Source organism: Mastigoproctus giganteus, chromosome 2 (genome assembly GCF_048544385.1).
Source record: "Mastigoproctus giganteus isolate SK-2022 chromosome 2, ASM4854438v1, whole genome shotgun sequence".
Lineage (NCBI taxonomy): Eukaryota > Metazoa > Arthropoda > Arachnida > Uropygi > Thelyphonidae > Mastigoproctus > Mastigoproctus giganteus.
This window is the reverse complement of record NC_143576.1, coordinates 85,484,144-85,510,993: the sequence shown is the minus strand read 5'-3', so window position 1 is coordinate 85,510,993 and position 26,850 is coordinate 85,484,144. Positions and strand designations below refer to the sequence as shown.

The following is a 26,850-nucleotide window of genomic DNA, read 5'->3' as shown; positions in this document are numbered from 1 at the left end:
CACTACCCTCTTCTTCTTTATCCCTCCCCTATATATTTTTTTCTGTTATAGTTATATTATTTTATTTGGTTAAGTTCTTTTTCACTCTACTGGTTTGCCATGCTACTGGCAAATATCCTATTTTAATTTAGCTTATTATAAGCAACATGTAGTGGATTGTGCTTTTCTGCTGCCACTGATGTTAGCTTTCTTATTATTTTTCTTATTTATTTTTAATATACAAATAAGTCATTGAGTCAACTTAGTATCAACTCTAATGTGTCTTTGTAAGAAATCAATGGACAAAACAAGAACAAACATGCCGTCCCTAATCTATGCTGGTTCTTTCAATATTTAAACTGCTTATGCCATCTAAATACGGTGAATGTGAGTGCGGCAGATTCCCTATAGGCTTTTGGAAACAGTTCTATTGTTTCAGTATTTAGTTCAGTAGAACACAAAATTTCACATTGGTCTGCGATTCATTATTTTCCTTGTGTTTACGTTATCATGTTTTAGTTTGATGCTGGCCTTCAGAAATTACTGCAGATTTGCAGAGACAAAAAAATATATACATGTTAGAGCTAAATATCCATTATTTTTCAGTAATAATCATTTCATATTTTATGTAGCAAAGTTGACTCAATCTTTTTTGATTAACCTTCTCATCTAATTTTTACCTTCTAGTAAAAGGCACTTACCTATACCTTAGTTTTTTCCCTAGTTCTGGTCCTTTTCCTGAATGACCAGGAACCTCTCTCAACTGGGTTAATCTATTAAATATTAAAACATAAGATATTTGAATATTCAATTTCTTGAATGAATTTAGAATACAGCATGTAGCATACTAAAAGTTTAAAATCAATAAAAGTAATAGCTCTAACACACTAAAAGTAATATCTTACACCTTCCTCCAAAAATCATAGTTATGTGGATTCAGTTATAACTCTGCACATAACTGGAATCTGTTTCAGGCAATTGAATAAATCAGTCAAATTAGCTATTCCCCAAGAAGATGACAATTCCAATGAGTCAATGGCACCTAAAAGTTGATTGTGGGGATGCAGTATAATTGTGGGGATGTCAAGGACAGTAAAACTGTGCAAAACAGTCAAGAAACATGATTCACTGGTCATGTGACAAGTATGTACTCCCACAGGGACCTCTTCTCATCTATACAAACTGAAAATGAAGTTTCAGAGATTTCCTTGTTTTATGTAAAGGAGCTTATAAGTTCGGTCTTGCTATGAAGTTCAGTTTTCAAATAATGAATTCCTCATATAACAAGGTTTGGCATTCTGCCAAACCCACTCTGAACCCTACTTTTTCATTTAAAAGAATTCTGTGATCTAGCAAAACCTAACTTCCTTTCATTTTCCATGAAATTAACCATCTCTATGTGATTTCTTCAAAAATAGGGTGTTGGAGATTTATGTTGTACTTACTGCACTCAAAAAATCATGTACAATCGAAGCTCTATATAAAGACCCCCGCCAGGGGAATGAGAAAAATACTCATTATATTGAAAGGACATTGTATTGATTGCTCATAAAATCAGCAACAAAAAAAGTAAAAGCTTGAACATTTAATGTAATTCTACTATACAATATAGCAGCAGTTCTCAAACTTTCTGAGCCCATGCCTCCCTTGAGCTGTAAAATTTTCCTGTCACTTCCTTGAAGTAAAACATCTATAATTGTGCAATTTCTTATTTTTAATATGCTAATACAATAATTATTAATACGTGTTGATGTGTTCTCTTCATCAAAAATACCACAAATATTTTCTATAATTATTTACATTAATAATGCAGATCAAATAGTAGTAGATATATAATAGTAAAAATAATCATTCTTAATACATTTTTAATATTTGCCATGGAAATCTTACATAAACTATTACATCGTCCATGATGCTCCTGGAAAATTATGGGGCCTCCCCAGGGCGTCGCAACACACAGTTTGAGAACAGCTGCATATTTATAATATGTACTACAGTATTAAACAAGGAAATTATGATTGTTAATTTCACTGCATAGGCTATATACCTATCAAGACTTAACAAGAGAATTTTCCACTGATCAAAATAATGTTACAAAAACAAAATGTCTATAATGTTACGAAAACAAAAATACACCATCTTGAAAAATTTTGTATGAATATTTTGTATAAAAATATTTTGTATGAATATAAAAAGACAAGAGCCAAACTGCTATTTTAAGCATTATTTCTGTGTTTCGTACGCCAAAATCTATAAAGTAAACTTACTTTCATGCCTGTAACAAGGTATGGGCTGAAATTTGTTCTTCAGTGTAATCTGTCAAAACACTCTTTCAATGGTAGAGCATGTTTTAAAAGAGAATTATGAAGGTGTGCATTTATTATGAAGAATAGCATTTATTTCACTTTTGCAGTAGGCTGTACTTGAAAAAACTGACATACAAGTTCTAATCCTTGATGAGCATGTTTCATTGAAACTTCCTGTTCAACCACTGTAGGTTTCTCATCTTCATTATTACAAATTTCAGAAGATTTCATTATGTCTGCATTGAGTTCCTCTTTATTCGTGCATACCCTGATAAATTCACTGTTCACATCCACTTCTGCGTAATCTTTGAAACTTAAGTTTTCCTGTAAGTTTAGGTGATGACATACACACATGCTCAAATATTTCCTTCTTATCATCAGATTGTTCTTCACAACTAATAGAGGAAGAAGCATGCGAAACTTCACACATAGCACCATTCAAGGGGGTAAATCCAGCGTGTTTGAAGCAGTTGGCAATCACTTTTTCAACAACTTTATCCCGTGGAAACACACAAAATATATTTCCAGCAGGATGTTGAATTCCGCATTGAAGACATAGCACAATTTTGTTTAATAGCATTCTTCAGTAGTTTTTCTTAAAATACTGGATTACGCCTTGATCAAGTGGCTCAAGAGCCGATGTTTGGTGGTAGGTACTCAACAGTGACTGCATGTAGGTCATTTACTTGACAATGAGGGGTGCAGTTATCCACAAACAGCAAAATTTTTCGATTCTTCTCACTCATGCTGTGATCTAAGTCTGATCCATTCTTCATAGATTTGTGATGTCATCCATGCCTTTTGGTTTGCTTGATATGCAGTCAATAATGTCTTCAAACCTTTAAAGCATCGAGGCTTCTGGGCTTTCTCAATGTGAAGAGTCCAGTTTCATCAACACTGAAGATATTATTGTGGTCACATGTCACCAAAACATTTTTTAAACAATTTCCCTTCCATTCCTTTGTACATTGGCTGCACTTTCACCACACACTTTTTTGAAAGATAGGCCACAACGAGGCTTAAATTTCTGGAATTATCCATCTGAACTTTTATATTCTAAAATATCCATTTGATGTGCAAACGATCCAGCCTTAGCTTTTTAAGGATTTATGGGAACATTTTTTGCATGCATCATCATTAGCCATTTCAAAAAAACCTTTACAAGATCAGGATACTTTGCCTTTCCTGCTCAAATCCCAGTGCAGCAGATTTCTCTATCCTTTCAATCTTTTTACAATATTTTAGAATAGTGACAGAGTACTCTTAGAAATGCCAAACTGTTTGATGATGTCAGTCTTAGAATGCATACCATTATATACAGCTAATTTTATCTGTGATTGGCAAAGCTATATGCTTTCTTAAAGCTGTACCAATAAATATACACTCTAACTAATTAAATGAACTTCTGGCAGATATTCATTTCATTACAGCACTGCGAGAAACAAGCATGGGAAATCTTAACAAATGATTTCTCATGGTGGGGATGCCTCAATTACTTTAATATATATGAAGTGTCATGGCATTTTTAAATGTGAATACTGTAATAAAAAAGTAAAAATTCAGATTACTAAACAGAAATTTATGGTTATTATGGAAAAATCTCTTTATTTTTAATGTTATATTGAATGTAAAATAGCATTAGGTTAATAAGAAATTGGTAAAGACCAACCACACAGGTCATTATAACATGCTAGAAAATTAAACAGAGGGTAGCTATAAAGAACTTTGATTGTAGTGTGTGTGGGGGGGGGGGGGGGGGTTAAAGGAAAAATCAAAAATAGAGGTATTAGAACCTATAGTGATTAGTACTGTGCATGGGTTGGAATTTGAGAAGATGAACGAAGATATTTGTTGACATTAGGCTTGAACTTCTGTAGATTGTAATTATCAGGAAATACGTATGAACGAAAGTTGTTCCAGAAAACAGCAGTTGAATGAATGAATAAATGAGGAAGAAGAAAAGTTGGTTCTGTGAATTTGAAGTTCGTCAGTAAAAGGGTGTTCACTGGTTGTGGCACGTGATCAGACTGCTTTGAAAGAGTTGATTTGGTAGTTGTTGGCGCATCGGCTTCTGTGGCCATATTGCACTTCCCAAGGTTTTTCAGTACTTTGATCCAAGCCCGAGGCGGGAATCGAACCCGCGACCTTTGGGTTGCCAGGCAGGTACTTTACCCACTCGGCTAGCCCGGCTTTGAAAGAGAGAGTGGAAATTGTAGAAGCCAAGTTAAAAAAAACAGTGCCAATAAAAGTATCTATGTAAAAAGGCATGCAGCAGAAACAGAACGCCTGTGATACAGGGGGTGGGCAGGAGCAGCAGTGCATGACACACGCTTCTTAATTAGACCGGGGTTCGAGCCTGTGCCCACCAAATACGGAGGATGCGGAAAGATCAGCGAATGACCACCACATATCCCCATGGAGCAATATGGCCTTAGCTGCTAATGATCCTAAAAAACAAACAAACAGGGAGAGGAGAGGAGAGACTCTGTTAGAGTCTCTAATTAGCCTAACTGCTCTCTTCTGAATGGAATCTAGAAGTCTGAGAGAGGTTTTGGAGGCACTGCCCCAGATATGACAACAATATTCCATGGTAGGGCAGATTTGTGATTTGTACAGAGTGAACAGCTGTTTGGAAGAAAAGTATGCCAAGAGTGAAAGAGAAAACCTAGTTTTTTAGATGCAGAGCGAGCAATATTTGTAATGTGCTCAGGCCAAGAGAGATTATAAGTCAGGGTAATTCCCAATAGAAATATATAATCTTGCCTAGAAATCAGAGTGTCACCGAATATAAGCATAGAAGCAGACGAATTCTTTTTGCAAGATATAAGACAGGACTGAGTTTTAGAAGGATTTAAATCAACAAAGTTATCTTTTCCCCAAGGAGAATCACCTGGAGGTCAGCATTTAAGGAATTGGTAGTGGAAATTCGAGAAGTGAAGCTGTTTGAACAGGGCAAAGTTTTTTCTCAAACTGGAAGGTGGAATACAATAGCTATAATCAGCAAAACTATGGATAGGATTTCCAGTCAATGGAAGAAGGTCATTAATATACATGAAGAAAAGAGTTAGAGAAAGAACTGAACCTTGGGGAACATTAGCATTAGTGGAGAATTTAGAAGATAGAGAGCCATCAACCATTGCCTGCAGTGAGTGTTCAGAGAGAAAATTTGATATCCAATTACAAAAAACAGTTGGCAAACCATAGAATGGAAGCTTATTTAGAGGTAACATAAGCCAGAATATCACCAGTGTTGTCAGTGGATCGACACTGATGGAATCCATACTTTTGATCATTGATCAGCCGGAAGGTTTATAGATAGTTTAAAAGTTGGTAGTTAATTGATTTCTCCATTACTTTAGAAAGAGTAAAAGAAATTCCAATAGAATTATAATTGGACTGGAGGGATTTTTCAACCTTTTTAGGAACTAGCTGGATATCAGCAAATTTCCAAGCGGAACAAAAAACACCTTTGGAATAGGAAAGTGAAAAAAGGTGACACAGAACAGGAGTAAGTTCAGGAACACAAGTTTTGAGAACAAGTAGAGATATACCATTGGGACCTGGAGCTTTCTTAGCATCAAGGTTTGTCAAAATGGAGTGTTCTGGGAATGGTGGGAGGTGTTTTACGAAGATCATTAATACATGAGTTGGAAGAAAAATAGGATGCTAGCAGGTTAGCTTTATTCTTGTCTGAAGTGGCAATAGAACCATCTGGTTTTGACAGAGGTGGGAATGGAGATGGGCAAAAGTTGCAGCCAATAGTTTTGGCAAGAGACCAGAATGCTCAGCAGCCATTTGGGTAAGAAGCAAGTTTTCTGCTCTTAGTCTGTTCAAAATCTATTTTGGACTCATTAAAAACAGCTTTACAATTGTTGCGAACTTTGGTGTAGGCAGAAAATGAAACAGATTTGGAAACAAGCCAATTAAGTTACGCAACATTCTTCTCTTGAACAGCTTTAGCACATTTATTGGAAAATCAAGATTTAGATATAGGATGAGATTTTGTGGGTGAGTCTGGAATAAAGAATTCTCATCCCTGCAAGAATAATTTCACTGACATGATAGAAGCAAACGTTGACATCAGAAGTTTTGGAAACAGTATTCTGACCAAGGAAAAGAAATCTCGCAGATCATCCCAGTTTGCATTCTTGTAATGCCAAACACGAGGTTGGGAATGGCCTTGAGAGATAGGCTCCATTGGAGAAGAGACCATCACCGAATTGCGGTCTGAGGTGCCTAGAGGACGACTAACTTGACTGTGTACTTAAAAGGGTTGTTTGTGAGAAAAAGATAAAGTGTGTTGGCTGCATGTTTTGGATTGTCTAGTACTCTGGTAAGTAAATGAAGGTCATTAGTAATTGCAGAAACCTCAGCATCTAAACCAGTTTGGTCCATGTGACTAGAAAACGGAAGCTAGCTGGAGTTGTGAACATTAAAATCATCAAGGAAAATTACCTCACTGTTGGACTGGAGAAAATTACCTCACTCTTGGACTGGTTCGTTGGACTGGAGAACGTCAAGTCTCAAAGAGAGGATGTCAAAAAGTTCCAAGTGATTAGTGGAGTTTGGGAGAAAGATACACGCAACAGATGAATTATTATTATTATTAGTCATATGGTGCAAGGAAGCCTGAGGCTTATGCTGCACCAGTCAAAAAAAAATTCCCAAGCTACCCTGAGAGAGAGAGAGAGAGAGAGAGAGAGAGAGAGAGAGAGAGAGAGAGAGAGAGAGAGAGAGAGAGAGAGAGAGAGAGAGCGAGCGCGCGTCAGAAGCAGAAAGGAATCACCAAGAAAGAGAAGAATGATGATATTCAGCTCAGGACACTGGGTTTGCCAAGCTCATACTCACCAGATGTGAGCCCCTGGGGTGGTAGAGAGATTTTAGGCAAGAGAAGATCAAAAAGAGGAGATTCCAAATTACTAAGTTTCTGACAGTGAATATCAGAGTGGACATGTGCACAAGTGCCACGTCTGAGGCAAAAGGAATCATGCAGCAAATAATTCAGACAACTGAGATGAGTAGTGGTTGAACCGATAAATGGGATTCTGACATAAAAATTACATGGGGTTTCGCAGATAAAGTGGAAATGGATGTCACTGAGATCATGTATATTTGTGAAATGAACAAGGAAGTTTTATTAGAGATGATAAAGGTGAAGCAGGTGAAAGAAAAGCTGAGAAAATGCAGGTACATAGGATCACTGCAGCACCCAGAGATATATCTATTTTGGAATCATCAATACATAATTGATTGTGAAAATTTGCTGATGCATGAACTGTATGTAGCTGCTGAATATTGCAGTTTCCCAGAAAGTGCTTCACTATCAAAAACAACCATCACATGATGATTTGTAAATAGAGATTCTACTATGTTTTTGTTTAATATTTTCAGGGGTAACATTCCAGTTCTATATTAGATCCTTTAATTGAGCTAATAATTAAACAGAATAATAATCTTGTAACTTCTTATAGCATATCCAGTGGATCATCTCTATTCTGGTTCTAGTTGCCCAAAGTATCATAAATATATTTGTTTACCATTTCATAAAGTTAACCTGATGATGGTGGCACAAAAAGTGTAGCAAAAATGGTGGGATCATCTGACAGGTCAACAAGTTTCTGTTTAATGTTTGGAAAACATTACACAGAAACTGATGTCAGATCAACTGATTACACTTGTGGCAGAGAAGAAAAATGTCTGAGATGCATATAAATTTCAGGTGTTAAAGGAGGTTAGGCAAGCTAAGGGAGATTACAAGAAGTCTCTGTCAAAGAACACAAATAAAGCAGCAAAGACTTCTATGCTTGTATTAACATTAAAAGGAAGTGGTTAAATCCCAATGGGGCACTTGAGGTCAAATAGTTTAACTGCTGATGAACCTGCTCAGTTTGCTGACAAACCCGCTCGCTAAAGGAAAATTTCCGCACATCTATCTTTTCAAATTGAGGAAAAATAGTTGTAGAATAGATGTGCAGAAATTTGCCTTTAGCCAGCGGGTAGTTGATTGGTGGAACAGGCTTCCATCTTTTGCTGTGGAAGCTAATAGTCTAAATAAATTTAAGGCTGAGCTGGACAGGCATTTAGAACGAATGGAGGGATGAAATGGGAGGGTTTTTTTTTTTTTTTTTTTTTGGCTAATGCTGCATAAGCTTGCTTTCTTGCATCATATGCCTCTACTAATGCTAAACTGAATAGGTATTCTGCATGAGGAATTCTTTAGGGAATGATTTTGTGATAACTGAAAGGAAAGTGGAAGAGAAATTGTTGAAGCAAAACAAAGAAAGTTCCTGGGGTGGATAGGATCTATCCTATTATAATAAGAGAGCAGCAAAGGAGGTCAGTGTTGATGGCATTCTTCCTCTTACTACACACAAAGGGGCATAATTTCATATTGAGGAAGGATGGTTGCAGGATTGAAGTATAGAAGTTTTCCTTCAGCCAACAGGCAATTATCCGTTGGAACAAACTTCCATTTGTTAGTTGTTGTAGTAGTGGGTAGTTTGAATAACCTCAAAGAAAAACTACACAAATTCTTGAGGGGGGAGGGAATGAAAGGGTGGGGTTAGGTAGGTTTCATTTATTTTATTTTATTTTTCTGCTGATACTCCATAACCCTGCTTTCTTGCATCATGTGAAAATTGTCTCTTTATCTGGTTTATACTCACAAAGTTTTCAAGCAATGTATCAAGAGAAATTAAACGTTAATTAAGAACAAAGATTTAAGGTTAATTAAGAACAGTGCTGTTTGTCATTTAAAATTATTCTGGCTGCAGTTTCAATTTATTTTCTGAGATAAAGTGGTTTTATTTCAGAGAATATATTGAAATTTTATTTTTCAGAGCTCTAACCATAAAGATCCCTTGAATTTTTTTTCTTTAATTTGAAATAAAATTTTTATTTATTTCAACTAGCAGAAATAAAATAAAAAAGTGAGAACACCTGTCTGTATAGAACCTCTTAACAACTATATTAACAATACATTATAACAGACACCATCCATAAAAACATAATGGTGTCTCTTCTTTTCTAGCTTCTTTCACAAATTGATATTCTATTTCGGCTATTTATAATCATATTTTATTCTATTTGAGCTCCTTTTTCAAATTTTTATTCTATAAATGTTTGATTAATAGGCTAAGCTGATACTCACTAACAATTTAATGATACTCACTAACAATTATTAGCACAGATCAGAAAGATTTTTTATAGTTGTATTTTGGATTTTGGATAATGAACAATGAAAAAGAAATATGCAAAGATCGGAAATAAAATTTCATACTGATAAATTATAAAGGAAAATTGCTTGTAATCAAAGCACACAGTAAACTAAATTGAATTTACCATCTTTTTAATTTCTGAACATAAAGATTTTGATTAAAAAAAACATTAAACAGTGAAGAAATTAGGCATCAACTCAGTGTTCTGATGGACGCCTATGAGAGCTTGAAGAGGCGGGTGGATAACCTCGAAGGAATTAAAATGGGTGACTAATCAAGTTCTCAGCTGCCCAACTCAATACCAGATCACACTCTTAGGCACCAGGCAACACAGCGGCAACCTTCAGTGCAGACTGCGCTGGTCCTACAGGAGTTGTGGGACAAGCGCATTATTGGCGACTCAATTGTCAGGGAAATGGGAAACATTGTGCAAAAAGGTAAGGTGGAATAGGACCAGAGTATGTCTGCCAGGGACACAAGTTGATAACGTACAGCAGATATCTTTTAAGGGCACAAAAGGCGATATCATTGTACACGTTGGCACTAATGACATTAAGTGTAGGAGATCTGCGGATTTACAAAGAAAATACAGGTCAATGCTGAAAAAAGGTCATGAGTTAGGGTTAAATTTGAAGTGTCTGCAATCCTGCCCAGACATGATAGGAGGGAAAATATGATGAGAGCTTTGTCAATCAATTCAGCTCTGGAGAGATTGTGCAGGGGTCATTGGGTAGAATTTTTTCAGTGTGATCTGTGCTTGTTAACAAGAGAGATTGCTTCTACAGGAATGAGATACAGTTAATTAGAAAGGATGAAGGATATTTTGCTGATGCTATTGAGGCAATTTTAGGTCGGTCGGAAAACTGCTAGCTTGGGGGGGGGGATTCACAGACTAATAGATTAAAAGTAGCCACAGGCAGAGGTGGAAATGATTCTTGGAATGAGCAGCAGCCCAGAAAGCCAGTTGCTGGGGATTTCAGGAACTGCTGGGAGTCATGAAACAAGTAAATACATTGGCTGTGTTAGAGTAACTAGAGTAAGAAAAGGTGCATGTATACTTGCATGTATACCAATGCTAGAAGAATAGTAAACAAATTTAATGAATTTGAAGTGCTGATCAAGGCATCAAAGGCAGATATTGTTAGGATATCAGAGACATGGTGTCACACAGATATAAGCAGTGCAGAATTGGAATCTGGGGAGTACAATGTGTACAGGGTAGGAAGGGAGAAGGGGTTATGCTGTTAGTTCAGAAACACAAAATCTAAGGAAGCACATGGGTGGAAAGTACAATGTTGAGTTAGATTGTTGTGATTGGTTGGTTGGTATTGATTTTATTGGCACATTAGCTACTAAGGCTATAATGCACCAAGACCAGAGATTGTTGTGACATAAACACTGGGAAAGGGATTTTTTTTTTTATTTTTTTTTTTTTTGATTTGATAGTTGTTGGCGCATCGGCTTCTGTGGCCATATTGCACCTTCCAAGGTTTTTGCAGTACTTTGATCCAAGCCCGAGGCGGGAATCGAACCCGCGACCTTTGGGTTGCCGGGCAGGTACTTTACCCACTCGGCTAGCCCGGTCGGCACTGGGAAAGGGAAAATAAGAGTAGGAGTGTTATAGGCCTAATGACTCTGATGAATACAACGAAATATTGTGCAGAGAAATAGAATGGGCCAGTAAATCAGAATGTCTTGTAATGGGGGATTTTAACATTACAGATATTGACTGGAACTTGTGAATTGGTCACTCGAACGCTAGCAAGACTTTTGCGGATTTATTGGAGGACTGCTTTCTAAATCAACATGTTCAAGGGGCAACCAGAGGGGCAACTCCTTATCTGATTATCAGCAGTGATTATTAATGCATTAAGAATTTGCAGATAAAGGAACCTCTAGGTGACACCAATCACAGTGTACTGATGTAGGATTTACTTATAGATGTAACTACCATTAAGGGTAAAGTAAAAGGATTTTGCTTTCGTAAAGGAGACTACAGTGGTCTCAGACAGTTTTTAAATTCTATACAGTGGGATTGACTGATAATATTAAAAATAGCAAATTCTAAATGGAAAGCCTTCAAGGAATTAGTCTTGGAAGCTACTAGGCTTCTTATACCAACTAAGAAATATTGACAATTGAATGATTCGTAGAATTTCTTAAGATACCGATTTAGATTGACTCAAGTTAATAGTGTAGCTTAATTTTATGGTACTCACCTTTTTGTATAATCTGCAATTGATACTTAGGATAGGATGGATGCTAATTTGAGTTTAAATTGGGATTAGTATGGATAAATTTAGTTTAAAACAGAATTAAAATATACCCAAGGAAATAGAAGTGCACATCTTCGTCCTTGGTTGTCATAGAATTTAAGGTAGTAAACGATTGAAATTATAACTGTAAACCCCGCTTGTTTCTAATTCTTCAGTTTCATTTTCTGCCTACGCCAAAGCTCCCAACAATTGAAAAGAAGTTATTAATCAGTCCAAACTAGAGTTTGAACAGGCTAAGAGTAGAAAACTTTCTTCTTGCCATAATGGTAGCCGAGCATTCTGGTCTCTTGCCAAAGCTATTGGCCCTAACTTTTGCCCATCTCTGCTCCTACCTCTGTCCAAACCAGATGGTTCTGTTATCACTTCAGCCAAGGATAAAGCTGACCTGCTAGCATCAAATTTTCTTCCAACTCATGTATTAATGATCTTGGTAAAACACCTCCCACCATTCCCAACACGCTCCATTCAATGTCTCCTGTGGTCTTCCGTCAAAAGGATGTCAGAAGGATTTTGACGAATCTTGATGCTAAGAAAGCTCCAGGTTCTGATGATATTTCTCCACTAGTTCTCAAAACCTGTGCTCCTGAACTTACTCCTATTCTTTGTTGCCTTTTTTCACTTTCTTATTCCAAAGGTGTTTTTCCTTCTGCTTGGAAGTTTGCTCATATCCAGCCAGTTCCTAAAAAGGGTGACAAATCCCTCCCATCCAAGTGTCGTCCTATTGCAATTATTTCTACTCTTTCTAAAGTAATGGAGAAATCAATTAACCGCCAACTCTTAAACTACCTAGAAACGTTCTGTCTGATCAACGATCGCCAGTATGCATTCCGTCAGTGTCGATCCACTGGTGATATTCTGGCTTATGTTACCCATTTATGGACTAATTCAATGGAAAGGTTTGGTGAAACACAAGTAGTTGCTCTTGACATCTCAAGGCTTTCGATCGTGTTTGGCATAAAGGTCTTCTAAACAAGCTTCCATCTTATGGTTTTCCAACTGTTTTTAGTAATTGGTTATCCTGTTTTCTCTCTGATAGCTCACTGAGGGTGATGGTAGATGGCCCTCTGTCTTCTAACTTCTCCACTAATGCCGGTGTCCCCCAAGGTTAAGTTCTTTCCCCACTATTTTCCTCTTGTATATTAATGACCTTCTTCCATTGACTGGAAATCCTATCCATAGTTTTTCCGATGATAGCACATTGCATTCCACTTTCCATTTTGAGAAACCTTGTCCTGCTCAATCAGCTTCAACTTCTCAAAAATCTGCTACCAATTTCTTAAATGTCGATCTTCAGGTAATTCTCTAGTGGGGCAAAGACAACTTAGTTGATTTCAACCCTTCTAAAACTCAGTCTTATCTTATATCTCGCAAAAAGGATTCTTCTGCTCCTATTCTTATCTTTAGTGGCACTCCAATTTCTAGGCAAAATGATATATCTCTTTTGGGGATTACCCTGACTTCTAATCTCTCTTGGCACAAGCACATTACAAATATTGCTTCCTCTGCATATAAAAAACTTGGTTTTTTCTCTTTCGCTCTCAGCGTTTCTTTTCTTCGAAATAGCTGCTCAATCCGCTCTGCCATGGAATATTGTTCCCACATCTGGGGTGGTTCCCCTAAAACCTCTCTTAGGCTTCTTGATTCCATTCAGAAGAGGGCAGTTAGGTTAATTAATGATTCATCTCTAACAGAGTCTCTCCACTCGCTTTCTCATAGACGTACTGTTTCTGCTGCATGCCTCTTCTACAGATACTTCCATGGGCACTGTTCTTCTGAATTGGCTTCTATAATTCCTGCTCTCTCTTTCAAAACAGTCCGAACATGTACCGCCACCAGCCAACATCTATTTGCTGTCCAACTTCAAACACACAGAACCAACTTTTCATCTTCCTCATTTATTCATTCAACTGCTGTTTTCTGGAACAACCTTCCTTCATATGTATTTCCTGAAAATTACAATCTACAGAAGTTCAAGTCCAATGTCAACAAATATCTTCGTTTGTCTTCTCAACCTCCAACCCAAGCACAGTAATAAGTACTATAGGTTCTAATACCTCTCGTGTTTGGGGTTCACTTAAAAAAAAAAAAAAAAACCAGGACACTTCAAGACTCCAAATTAAAAAAATAAACCAGAAATCATAAAATTCACGAAATAACTAGAATGGGTACAAACAGATGTTTTGCGAGTCGTAAATAAGCAACAAGAAGCAGCGCTATAAGTCACCATTGGGATATTAGTATACCTATTATCTTGAAATCTTTGCTGTCTTCACATTCTCCACTCAAAAAAAAAAAAAAAAAAGAGACCAAATGTTTAGTTTGTTTTAGTGCATCATGTCGATTGTTGTGTTCAGTCAGCACAACAAAAGGCAAATTTTGAATTTTGTTTTGTTATTTATGTCAGGGATGTCGGAATTTTTATTATTTTTTTTTTTAATTTTATTTTAAAAGAATTTTTTTTTTTTTTTTTTTTTTGTTCAGAAATCAGGAAAATGATGGGCAAACGCAAGAGTTGTTCTTTCAATTAAATAAAAACTTGAAATTATTCAAAAGTTTGAAAATGGTGCATCATTTAAATCTCTAATGATCCATTATAATGTTGGTGACCAAACCAAATGCGACACTAAAAAATAAAGGGAAGCATCGTATCAGATATGCGAGTAGAATGTGGTAAGTTTTCATTATTTTTTATCACCGTACTTTTTATGTAGGTTGCTGAACATTTTTCGATAAGTAAGTTTCAGTAAGTCCCCGACTGACAAACTTACTTATTGAAACTTCAGACTTACGTTATGTTATTTATATATATTTTTTTATATGACGGAAAATTTCACTGAAGGGGACACACATTTCACTATAATACTGTAACTTAAAATCCCACAGAATTCCAGCTATCGGTATTATCACAAATGCAATAAAATCAAATTTACTACCCATTTATGAAGAGTTGCAGTAACAGAAAAGCCCAGTAACCCGGAAAGTGCAAATTGTTTTTATTGTTTTATAGTGACCTCCAGCAAATGTGCTTTAGTAAAATGTGAAATCATGTGGGATGATAATAGTGAGTTTTCGCCTTAACCCTGTGAAGTTCTTTTCAGAAAATTTAATTTTGATTGTTATCATGGTGCCGACTAAGAAAATAAGTGACAGCAGTAGTAGTAAATCTATCAAGAAAAGGAAAGCAATAAAGTTGGATCAGAAAATTCAAATAATAAGGATGTATGAAAATAGCCAAACATTAACAAGTATTGCGGGGAATTCAGATTTGTCAGTGGCAATGGTGAGCATGATAATAAAGGAGAAAGACAGAATACGAGATGCGGTAAAGGGATCGGTACCAATGAAGTCAACTATAACAACCAAAGCTACGAAACACATATCAGTTTTTACAGCGCTAACGTGTTTTTTTTTTTTTCCCTTTTATATTTTCTTTTCTTATGTGCCACTCTGGCTACTTCACTGCTGTCCCCAGATAAAGTTTTTAATTGAACTAATTAAAAATATATAACTATTTTTCTTCATTCTTCTGAGGATATATGGTTTTTCTAATTTTGGCATATCAGGGATAATAGCAATATTTTATTAATCATTCCCGAGTTATATAAGAAGTCCTGGAAAGTATCTGTTACGTATGTCGGGGACTTGCTGTATTTTTAGATTAACTGGGAATTTTTTTTTACCATCTATCCCAGAAAATCGAGAATCTACTGTACCTGGATTTCAGGAAAGGTTTTGATACGTTGCCCATGGAAGGCTGCTGTACAAATTGAAGCAGTATAGCATTAAATGCATGTTGCTACAATGGATAAAGGGATGTTTGAGTGGGAGACGACAGAGGGTGGTAATAAATGGACGCTACTCTTCATGACAATGACAGTACCCTACTGCAACACAATCTAGAAAGGCTAGGGAGATGGGCTGAGAAGTGGCAACTGAAATTTAACATTCACAAATACGAAGTACTGCATATGGGTAGCAGTAACCCAAGAGAAACATACCGACTGTGTGGTACTACACTCAAGGAGGTGGAGAATGAAAAAGACCTGGAGATAATTGTGCAGTCAGATATGATGTTCTCTGAGCAGTGCAGATGTGCTGCCAGAGCAGGTCGTGGAGTCTTGTCAATGATATATAGGAATTTTGCTAGCAGAGACAAGGAGGGGATTACACCTTTGTATAAGGCAATGGTCAGGCCACACCTTGAGTACTGTGTACAGGTCTGGAGGCCTTATTTTAGGAAGGATGTAGAGTTGCTAGAATGAATACAAAGAAGGGTAACAAGATTGGCAAGAGGAACAAAGGGGTGATCTTACCAAGAAATGCTTACGTTCTGCAAGTTGCAGCATCTGGAGACCAAGCACCTGCGAGGTGATCTGATTGAGGTGTGTAAGGCCTTGTATGGTTTGAGCATGCTCAATGCTGATAGGATTCTTCTGCTTACTCAGATTATGAACCTGAGGGAGCATAGATTCAAAGTGAGGAAAGGCAGTTGCAGAATAGATGTGCAGAAATTTGCCTTTAGCCAGAGGGTAGTTGATCGCTGGAACAGGCTTCCATCTGTTGTTGTGGAAGTTGATAGCTTAAATCCTCAAAGGTGTCTAGCTACCAGACACTGCAATTTGCAAAACTGAAGCCTTTCCTGGTAAAAGCACCCATTTGATCCTCTCGCTAATATCATTGCTCTTTTCTGCACCTGTTACATTCCATATCCTTCCTAAAATGAGGCTTTCAGACCTGCATGCAGTACTCAAAATGTGGCTTAATCATTGCCTTATGCAATAGGATAATCACCTCCTTATGCCTACTGGCAAAATTCTTGCACACCATTGACAAAACCCCTAAGCTTTCCTGGCAACCTGTCTGTACTGCTCAGAGAACTTATATGTGACTACATAATTATCCCAATCTTTTTTATTCTCCACTAACCTGAGTGTGGTACCACACAGTTGGTATATTAATCTGAGATTACTGCTCTGAAAAGACATCTGTTATTTTGTCTGTGGTGCGCAGAAATTCTTTTAGAGTGGATTGTTGCTGCATGTCATGAAAGGATGACTGAGAAAGCTGTATGTTATTTTTTTTGTTTTTTTTTTCACAGTAATATGTGGTACTGAGCAGCAGAAAAGCATGTCCTTTCTCCATCTTATAAGATTAATTATGTGACAATCTGTTGAAGGACCTGGATGATAGAGTAAAGTGTTATCTGCAGTGCCTGCATATATCATTTATTTCTGAAGTCTTGTGGATTGGAAGTGTTCTGGAGTACCCATATTATTAATTTAGGTCATTTTCAAACACCTTGAAAACTCTTTAAACTGGTATTAACAATATTCTTCTAGTCATCTCTAGCCTTTTTTTTTTTTTTTTTCATCTTCACGACAATTTTCATCTAGGTAAGACTCCCTGAATAACTTTTAAAAGTTCTAGTTGAGATAGCAAGATACTTTCAATTTTCTACAATCTCTCTTTCTCTACTACCCCCTTTTTTTCTCCTGTATACAAGCTACTTATATCTTATTCTCTTCATTTTTTTTTTTTACTCTTCCCGGGTATATTGTTGAGGTTGAAAACTCTCATTCTAAAATGTCCTCAGGTAAAATGATATTAATGTTCTGTTGCTTTCTACTGGCTTTCAGATAGTTTAGCAGATGCAATAGTCATGAATGTAGATAAACACCAAATGATATTTGGGCAATGAATATGTACTATTCTTTGCACTAGCTAAGGACAATGTCTAATAAAATATTAGGATCTATTGACAAAATTCAAGGATATTTGCAAATCAACTGATATAGTACTCAAAACTGTGATGGCTACAGAATATAAATATTCTAAGCAATATTACCGAAAAGATATTTCGCATTCATTTCACAAATATATGCAGTCTCACTTCCAATCTCAGTGATATCCTTTTTTACCTACAATCTAGTGGAAGTGAACTTGGTTCCTTTTTCTGACAGAATCTCACTACGGGTTGCTTCAACTGCCACCCATCTCAGTTGCCCTATTTATTCACTATATGATTCCTTTCACTTTAAAGGTGGTACTTGAACATATATTCACTCAGATATTCCTTGTTAGAGATTTTGTAGTCTGGAATCTCCCCTGGTTTAAATTTTTTTTTACCCCATCTTGTCAAATTTTTTATCATACTTTCAACTCTAGAAACCACACAGAACTTTTTGACTACTTTTTTTCTTTGAAACTTATATTTAAACAATTTAACTTGCCTAATGGTGAGGTAATTTTCTTTGATGATTTTAATGTTCACAACTCCAGCTGCCTTTGATTTTCTAGCTACGCAGACCCAGCTGGTCAAGATGCTGATACATCTTTGATTACTAAAGACATCTAACCACATACCAAACACTCTCACCAACAGCTCATCAAAGTGCAGAGTTAATGTCAACAGTTTTCTAGGACCTCAGATCACCACATGGTGAAGGTCTCTTCTGCATGGAGCCTTTCTCTCCCTCATGGCCATGAATGTGAAATGGGATGATCTATACGATTTCTATTTCTCTGTTCCTTGGGTGAATTACTGTTTTAAACCTTCTGATGTCAATGTTTGCTCAGATCAGATAAGCAAAATTATTCTTGGAGGTATGAAAACCTTTATTCCATGTTCAGCATTAAAATCTCATCCTTTATCAAAACCGTGGTTTTCCAATAAACGTGATGATGTTAAAGAGGCTATGTTATAACCTCTATGTTAAGGTTGTTCAAGGTAATGTTGCATATTGCAAATGGTTTGTATCCAAATCTCCAGCTTTACTTTCTATATATATACAGGTCGACCATCACTAATCCGGCAGCGTTGGGACCTGTGGGGTGCTGGATTAGTGAGTTTGCCAGATCACCAGCAGTTATTTTAGCACATACATTTTACCCAACAGCTAACCTTTAACCTTCTACCTTTAACACACTGACTGCCAAGGTAGTTTAAGAAAAAAATTCCCCAGGGGCCAAAAAATATTTAGGAAATAATTTGATTAGTAATTCTAAAATAAATATTGTAATGTCAGTGTTGTCGTTTTTTTGCTTAAAATATAAAAAAAAAAAGTTTTTTTTTTTTTTTTTTTTTTGTTGCATATATGTCGCCAACGTGGCCACATATGTTGGTTACTTTATTTCTTGAGAAGCCATGTTGGCCACATACATGTGACGGTTATTATGGCATACATATGAAGGTCGTTTGTGATTGGTTTATTGCATGCACGGCGAGCACTGCAATAAAACTAATTACGATAAAATAAACTCTCAAACATCACAATAAGTTTGTCTGTATTGTTAGAGATTTTGTGAAAACAAGTTTCTTAGTGGGCTGTATTATCCATCATATTGTGTTGTGTTTTTCTGTAAGTTTGTATAAGTGTGTTGTAAAAACAAAAAAATATCTAAAAAGGAATGGCTAAAAGAAAATTACTAAGAGAAGAGGAACTGAGAGAAATTGTTGGAATTTACAATTAAGCAGAGATAAAGTTCTCACAGACACACCGCTGTCGAGTTTTTTCAGAAGTTCAACTTTATCTGTTATGGACGATGCACGGTGTTTGCACTTTACACCACGAGAGGCACTTCCTTTATGCATTGGAACCATGGCTGGGGTTAAATGTGAGCAGGTTATAATAATAAATGCAGAAAAACAAGTGGGAATGTCTTGCCAGTGTTTGCAAGTTTGCGGCAACAGCTGATGCTGCCACCAAAACAGTAGTGGCAGGTCGGTGCGCTGACACGGGAAATTTGAAATTACGTTCGCAAAAAATGTCCGAATTACCGGTGGAACCAGATTACCGATGGCTGGATTAGTGATGGTCAACCTGTACTAAAGCTTGCAACAGTTGTAAAACAATTATTAACCAATCGAAACTCAATTCTGAAGAGCCTAAGAAAAGAAACCTTTCTACTTGTCGAAGCAGCCAGGCCTTCTTCTGTCCATCTATACTTCCACCTCTGTTATAACCTGATGGTTCAACTGCATTTTTAATTAAAAATAAAGTTGATATTGGCATTCCGATTTCCTTCCAACTCTTATATCAATAACCTCTGTAAATTTCCTCCCACCATAGCAAATACACTCCGCTTAATGCTTCCTACAGTCTTCCAACAGAAGGATAAAAGAATTTTGAACATCATTGATGCCAAGAAAGCTCCAGATCTTGATGGCATTTCTCCACTTTTTCTCAAAACCTGTGCTTCTGAGCTTGCTGCTGTTCTTTGTCATGTTTTTACACACTCTTATTCCACTGGTTTTTTCCTTTCTGCAGGGAAATTTGTTCACATCTAGCGAGTTCCTAAAAAGAGTAACAAATCCCTCCCTTCCAGTTATCATCCCTACTGCACTTACCTTTACTCTTTCCGAAATAATGAAAAAATCTATTAATCACCAAATCTTCACCTATCTGTAAATCTTCCATCTAATCAATGATTGCCAACACAAATTCTGCCAATGTCAATCGACTGATGATATATTGACTTATATTACTCACCTTTGGACAAATTCAATAGAAATGTTTGGTGAAACTCAAACAGTTGCTCTTAACATATCCAAAGCATCTTCATCATGTTTACAATAAAGGTCTTTTAAATAAGCTCCTATACCACTGACTGCCAATCTGTGTTTTGCAATTGGGTAGCCAGCTTTCTCTCTGATGGTTGATGTTTCTCTATCTCAGCCTTGTCTTGCCTTATAAAAATGAGTGTACTGCTCTTATGCTCATCTTCAGCAATACTCAGATTTTGAGATAAGGCCACATATTTCTATTAGGGATTAACTTGGCTTCAAATCTCTCTCTCTCTCTCTCTCTCAGCTTTACTTTTCTTCTAAGCAAATACTGGATATACAAATCTCAAATTTGCCCTATCTTGGAATACTGTTCCCACATCTGGGGAGCCCCCAAAATCTTGCTCTCATGCTCCTAGACTGTTCAAAAGAGGATAGTCAGATTAATCAAAAATCCATCTCTCCCAATTCTCTTCACTCTTTGTTTCGTAAATGTTCTGCATGCCATTTCTTTTTACAGATACTTCCACATTGAACAGTGCTCTTAGATGTACTTCCACGAGCATTCTTCTTCTAAATTGGCATCTGTAATTCCAACATCATCATCATCATCAGCCATTTTCAATCCACTGCAGGATGAAGGCCTCTCCAGCAACTTTCCAGTTCCTTCTGTTTTGAGCACTGGCCATCCATTTACTACCCACAAACTCATGAATTTCATCTATCCATCTCTGCCTTTGTCTTCCAGGATTTCTTCTAGCTCCTCTTGGGTACCATTCTGTTATTTTTTTAGTCCATCTGTCATCATGTCTTCGAGCTATGTGTCCTGCCCAAGACCATTTTAGTTCTTTAGTTTTGATAAGAATGTCCTTTACTTGAGTTTGCTGCCTAATCCACGTGTTTCTCTTCTTATCTAACAGTCTGATTCCCAATATAATTCGTTCCATTCTTCGCTGTGTAGTTCTCAGCTTCTCTTCCATTCTTTTGGTGAGTGCCCAAGTTTCACTTCCATAAGTCATGGTGGGGAGTATACATTGGTTCATTATTTTACGTTTCAGACAAACTGGGATATTGCTCTTCAGTATATGACTATATTTCCTGAATGCTATCATTCCAAAATTTATTCTTCTCTTGACTTCCAGCCATTTATCATTATTACAGCTAATAACTTGTCCCAGATAAGTATATGACTCCACCTTTTCAATTACTGCTCCTTCAATCATTATTTCCCTTTCTATGACATACTTGTTCATCATCACTTTTGTTTTAGCCATATTCATCTTTAGTTCTAAATCCTTACTAACTGTGCATAACTGATTAAGATTTTCCTCTAATTCTTTGGGATCGTGGCTTATGACCACAATGTCATCTGCAAATCGTAAATGGTTTAGGTACTCTCCATTCACATTGACTCCTTTCTGCGACCAGTCTAATCTTCTGAAAGCTTCCTCAAGGGCAGCAGTAAACAGCTTCAGAGATATTGTGTCTCCTTGTCGAACTCCTTTCTCAATTTTAAATTTCCTACTATCTTTGTCTAGTCTAATAAAGGAGGTAGCACTCTCATATATTTTCTTCAAAATCATAATATGTGGGGTATCTATGCCTTGTCTTTCCAGTGCCCGAAACATTGCCTTATGCTGTATGGAGTCAAATGCCTTTTCATAATCCACAAATGCCAGGCATAATGGTGTTTTATATTCATTTGCTTTCTCCATTAGCTGTGATATTACATGAAGGTGATCCATAGTTGAGAATCCTGTCCTAAAGCCAGCTTGCTCTTTCGGTTGATTCTCATCAAGTATTCTTTCTAACCTGTTAGTAATGACCCTTGTGAACAACTTGTAGATGTCGGATAACAAGCTAATTGGTATATAATTTCCAATTTCTGATTTATCTCCTTTCTTATGCAGCAAAACTATGATTGCATTATTCCACTGCTTAGGTGTCACACCTTTTCTAATGCACTTTGTGAAGAGCCTTGCTAGTTTTTGTGTTGTCTCTTCCTCCCAACTTTAACAACTCTACAGTAACTTCATCTTCCCCCGGGGCTTTCTGATTCTTCATTTTCTTCAATGCATGTTCTACCTCATCAGGAAGAATATCGGGTATGTCGCATGTGTTACTACTTTGCAATCCAACTTCCCCACTGCTGGCATCATTCCCTCGCTCCTTGTGTAATTCTCTATAGTAGTCTTCTGCTATTTGAATTATGCCTTCTCTGCTGTTTATAAGTACACCATCGCTATTCTTCAGTTTCAGTATCATTTGTCTTTCTGTATTACTGCTCATGGCTGCTGATTTAAATCCTTTGTTTTCCCTTAATGCTTGTTCTACTTTTCTTGTGTTAAATCTTCTTATGTCCTCTCTGAGTCTCTTTCTAATGGCTTTGCATAACTCAGTATACTCAATTTTCTCCCTGTCAGTGTTTTTCTTGCTCTTCATTTGTCATCTTCAGTTCATTATAACAAGTGTTTCTTGACTAATATTTCCTTCTTTGGATTTCTTTTTCCCTATAGGTTTCTTGGGCTTTTATCACTTTCAGAAAGTTGTAATATTCCTTGTTGATATCTTGTTCCTGAGCAGTCTGCAGAAGTTCAAACTTGTTCTTAAGTTCCAGAACATACCGCTTTTTCTCCTCCTCTGTTATCTCAAAGACCTTTGTATTATTTACTCGAGTCAGTTTTTTCCTTTCCTTTCCTTTCCTACATCTATATCAAGTGTACATCTTACCATTCTGTGATCACTTCCAACATTTACCTTATTCAGGATGGTAACATCATTCACAATATATCTTCTGTTAGTGAGGATGAAGTCGATTTCATTAGTAGTTAATCCATTTGGACTCTTCCATGTCCACTTTCTGTTCACCCTTTTCTTGAAAAAAGTGTTCATTACTGACAGTCCTTGAGATTCTGCAAATTCCACAAGTCTTTCACCTCTTTTATTTCTTTCACCAATTCCAAAATTTCCTATAGTTCCTCTTTCTGCGCTGTTTTGCCTTTTTCCAACCTTAGCATTGAAGTCTCCCATAATAATAGTGTAGTGGGTTTTCTGCTCATCTAGAAGACTCTCAATTTCGGTGTACATTTCTTCAACCTCTTCATCATCATGGCTTGATGTTGGTGCATAAATCATTATAATCTTTAGCTTGTACCTCTTAGAAATCTTGAGTATTAGTCTTGACACTCTTGGTGATGTACTTTTGAATTCCAAAATGTTGTTTTTAAAATCTTTATGGACCAGAAACCCAATTCCACCTTCACTCCTTTCACTGTTTCCATTGGTGTACAGCAGATTTCCACTTGATAAACTTATAAGTGATTCATTTCTTCTTCTTGTTTCAGCCAAACCGATGATATTCCAATTCACATTTTCTAATTCCTTTTCCAGCTCTAATATCCTGTCTTCACCGATGAGTGTTCTTACGTTATAACAGGCCAAGTTCAGTTTCCGTGCATGGCAGCCTGGTCGTACCCAGAGATTCTTAGCACCCTCTGCTTCCACTCTAATCCTCTCGCTGCCATAAGATGGAGAGTGAAAGCTGCTGGGGACTGAGGGCCATTTGTTTCGTCGTGCTTTCATATTGCTGGAGGGGTTGGTCTTTTCCTCTTCATGCTGACCAGGCATCTTGAAGAGAACCACTCTACACGTTCGTTGCCACCTAAGTGATGTAACAGGGCTTACCATCGAGAAGGTGTGCATGAGTGGATTTTAGGGAGGCAGGCCAACCGGACTTCTCCTAAATCTTCTGTAACAGAGAGAAGAATATGAAACAAGAATATGAAAGTCACTAAAAACAACAGAGAATCTATGCTGACTGGACTAGCCACAAGTTCAGGGAGCATTTCCCTGTTCAAAAGTGTTTCAACTGTCATAAGTATGGCCATACTGCCAGGGACTGCAGTCAGAAAACTCCTGTCTGGCTACTGTGCAGTCACTAGCCATGACTTTAAAAACTGCAACAATAATGCCCCTGTTATCAGATAATGAAAAAACTTCTCCAATCTAGAACCAATTATGGGTCAGACTGAGAGAAGATGAATGTGACTAGGGCTCTAAACTTCATCCAATTGAATGCCTCAGGGAGCATGTACAGTTGTTGATTGGATCAGACTCAAGCTAGAGGAATATGATATATAATGAAATTATTTTGGTACTCCAAGAACCCTACACACATATGGGTAGAGTTCAAGGATACCCAGGAGGCTATGAGATCACAGAATACACCAATGGTGTCCCTTCTACTGCAATAGTTATAAAAAAATACTATACTGTAGTATTTTTTTATGACAAAGCAAATGGACTGAGGGCCATTTGCTTTGTCATGCTGTCATATGCTGGAGGGTTTGGTCTTTTTCTCTTCACGCTGACCAGGCATCTTGAAGAGAACCACTCTACACGTTCGTTGCCACCTAAGTGACGTAACAGGGCTTACCATCGAGAAGGTGTGCATGAGTGGATTTTAGGGAGGCAGGCCAACCAGACTTCTCCTAAATCTTCTGTAATAGAGAGATATTGGATCCATCAGTGTTTTAGGCTGAGTGTCTGATAACACACGGGATACCTGTTCCCCTCTAAGCCACCTAATTCCAACAATCTACCCCAACCCAGGCCACACACACACACACACACACACACACTGTCAAACTTTAAACTCACAGAGCTAATTTTTTTCTCTTTCTCTCTCATTTATCCCTTCTACTTCCTGCTCTTCAGAACAATTTTCCTTCACATGTAATCCCAAAAATTGAAATTTACAGAAAATCAAGTGTAATGTCAAAAACTATTTTCTGACTTCTCAGCATATAACTCATGCACACTAGGTTCTAATATCTTTCATGTTTGTGTTTTACAAAAAAAGAAATAACTATTATTTTTCTAATAAGTAAATTGATATTAAAATTTTAATATAACTTAATAGAAATAATTTATGCTGTATTACTAACCTGAAGAAGGCATGGTGTTCTACACAACATTTCCAGAGGTGTTTACATGCTTGCTTACTAGGCAATTCAAATCCATAAGTATTTTCATCATTCTAAACATATTAAAAATGAATATTTTAAAGATTAAGTTATGAAATTTAACATTTGAAAATTTAAAAATATTCACACTTTTTGAAAGAAGTTACTTTCCCTATTACTGATGTTATTATTATTACTGTTGTTGATATATACATTTATCAAATGGGTTAAAATAATAGTGTCAGTGTAAATTTCACAATGTTCAACAAACAAAAGGCTATATAAATACAATGTAACCTTCTTATATTTTAAGAAATAATGAGTGCTCTGCAGAATTCATGTAAGAGGAGGACCATATTTTGACATTTTTGTCTCAATATACCCTCATAATTAACTAAATGCTTTTTTGGAGAAGAAACAATGTGGAAGTAAACTATAAAAATAATTTTATACCTCCATGTCTGTGTAAAAACTATTCTGCAAGCCCAGATCTCTATTGATTATTCCACCAGAGTTTTGGTTTTGTCTTTGACTTCTCTCACTCCCTGTAGCTATGCATGAAATGCTCGTGAAATAGTTTTTTTTTTCACATAACATGGCTGCTGTTACCAAAGATATTATTTACTCTTCGTACCCAGTAAGGCAATGGTCAGGCCACATATTGAGAACTACATAAGGGCTGGAGGCCTCATTTCAGGAAGAATGTAAAGCTACTGGAATGAGTACAGAGAAGGGCAACGATAATGGTAAAGCAGCACTCTTATCAAGATATGCTTCAGTTTTGCAAACTGTAGCATTGCTTGGTAATAACCACATCAATGTTGATGAGATTCTTCCTCCTGCTTAGACTACCCACATGAGTGGGCATAAATTCCAATTTAAGAAGGTTGGTTGTAGAATAGATTTGCAGAAGTTTGCCTTTAGCCATTGGGCTAAAGGCAAACTAAAGGCAACTGCCAAAACAAACTTCCATCTGTTGTTGTGGAGGTGGATAGCTTAAATAAATTCAAGGAAGAACTAGGCAAACTATTGGAGTGAATGGATAGGTGAAATGGAAGTTTTTTTTTTTTTCAGCTGATGCAGTATAACCTTGCTTTCTTGCATCATTTGCCACTACCAATACCAAGTTTGCAACTGAATTCCAACTATACAATTTTAATAGTTAAAATAAGGACCTTGAAGTAAATTAATTTCCATAATATCTTTGATTTGATGACAGGATTCCAGAGTGCATACAAAAATACAGCCTCTAATTTTTAGTTTGAATGTATTGTTTGACCTAACTGTTGAAGATTTACCCAAACACACAAATGTATTTCCCAATACCACAAGGAAGAGTACCAAAAAAGGCACTGACTTTACAAGAGAATGCAAAACTGCCTGGATCTGATGAAATTCCACCACAATTCTTGAAAATTCAGAAAGAATTGTTTTAGATTTGCTATAAATATTTCTGGCAGATCTTAAACAAGCTCTCATCAGAGATACTTCTATGAATCCATATTGAAAGAATTAAATAAAACATTAAACAATGTCACTATATTGAAGAAGATCAATATTCATTCAGAGAAGGATATGAAATAAGAGAAGGAATTTGAATCCTAA

At 36.6% G+C, this 26,850-nt stretch overlaps 1 protein-coding gene across 1 annotated transcript in view; it reads right to left on the bottom strand.

Annotated features, from left to right (window-relative positions):
- LOC150089384 (band 4.1-like protein 4) overlaps positions 1-26,850 on the bottom strand; it is a 582,252-nt gene that overhangs the window by 129,001 nt on the left and 426,401 nt on the right. Inside the window, exons 10-11 of the mRNA XM_090389965.1 lie at positions 25,228-25,319; positions 681-752 (exon numbers count right to left, since the gene is read on the bottom strand). Of these exons, the coding sequence (XP_090246091.1) occupies positions 681-752; positions 25,228-25,319 (164 nt within the window). The remainder of the gene's footprint in view (positions 1-680; positions 753-25,227; positions 25,320-26,850) is intronic.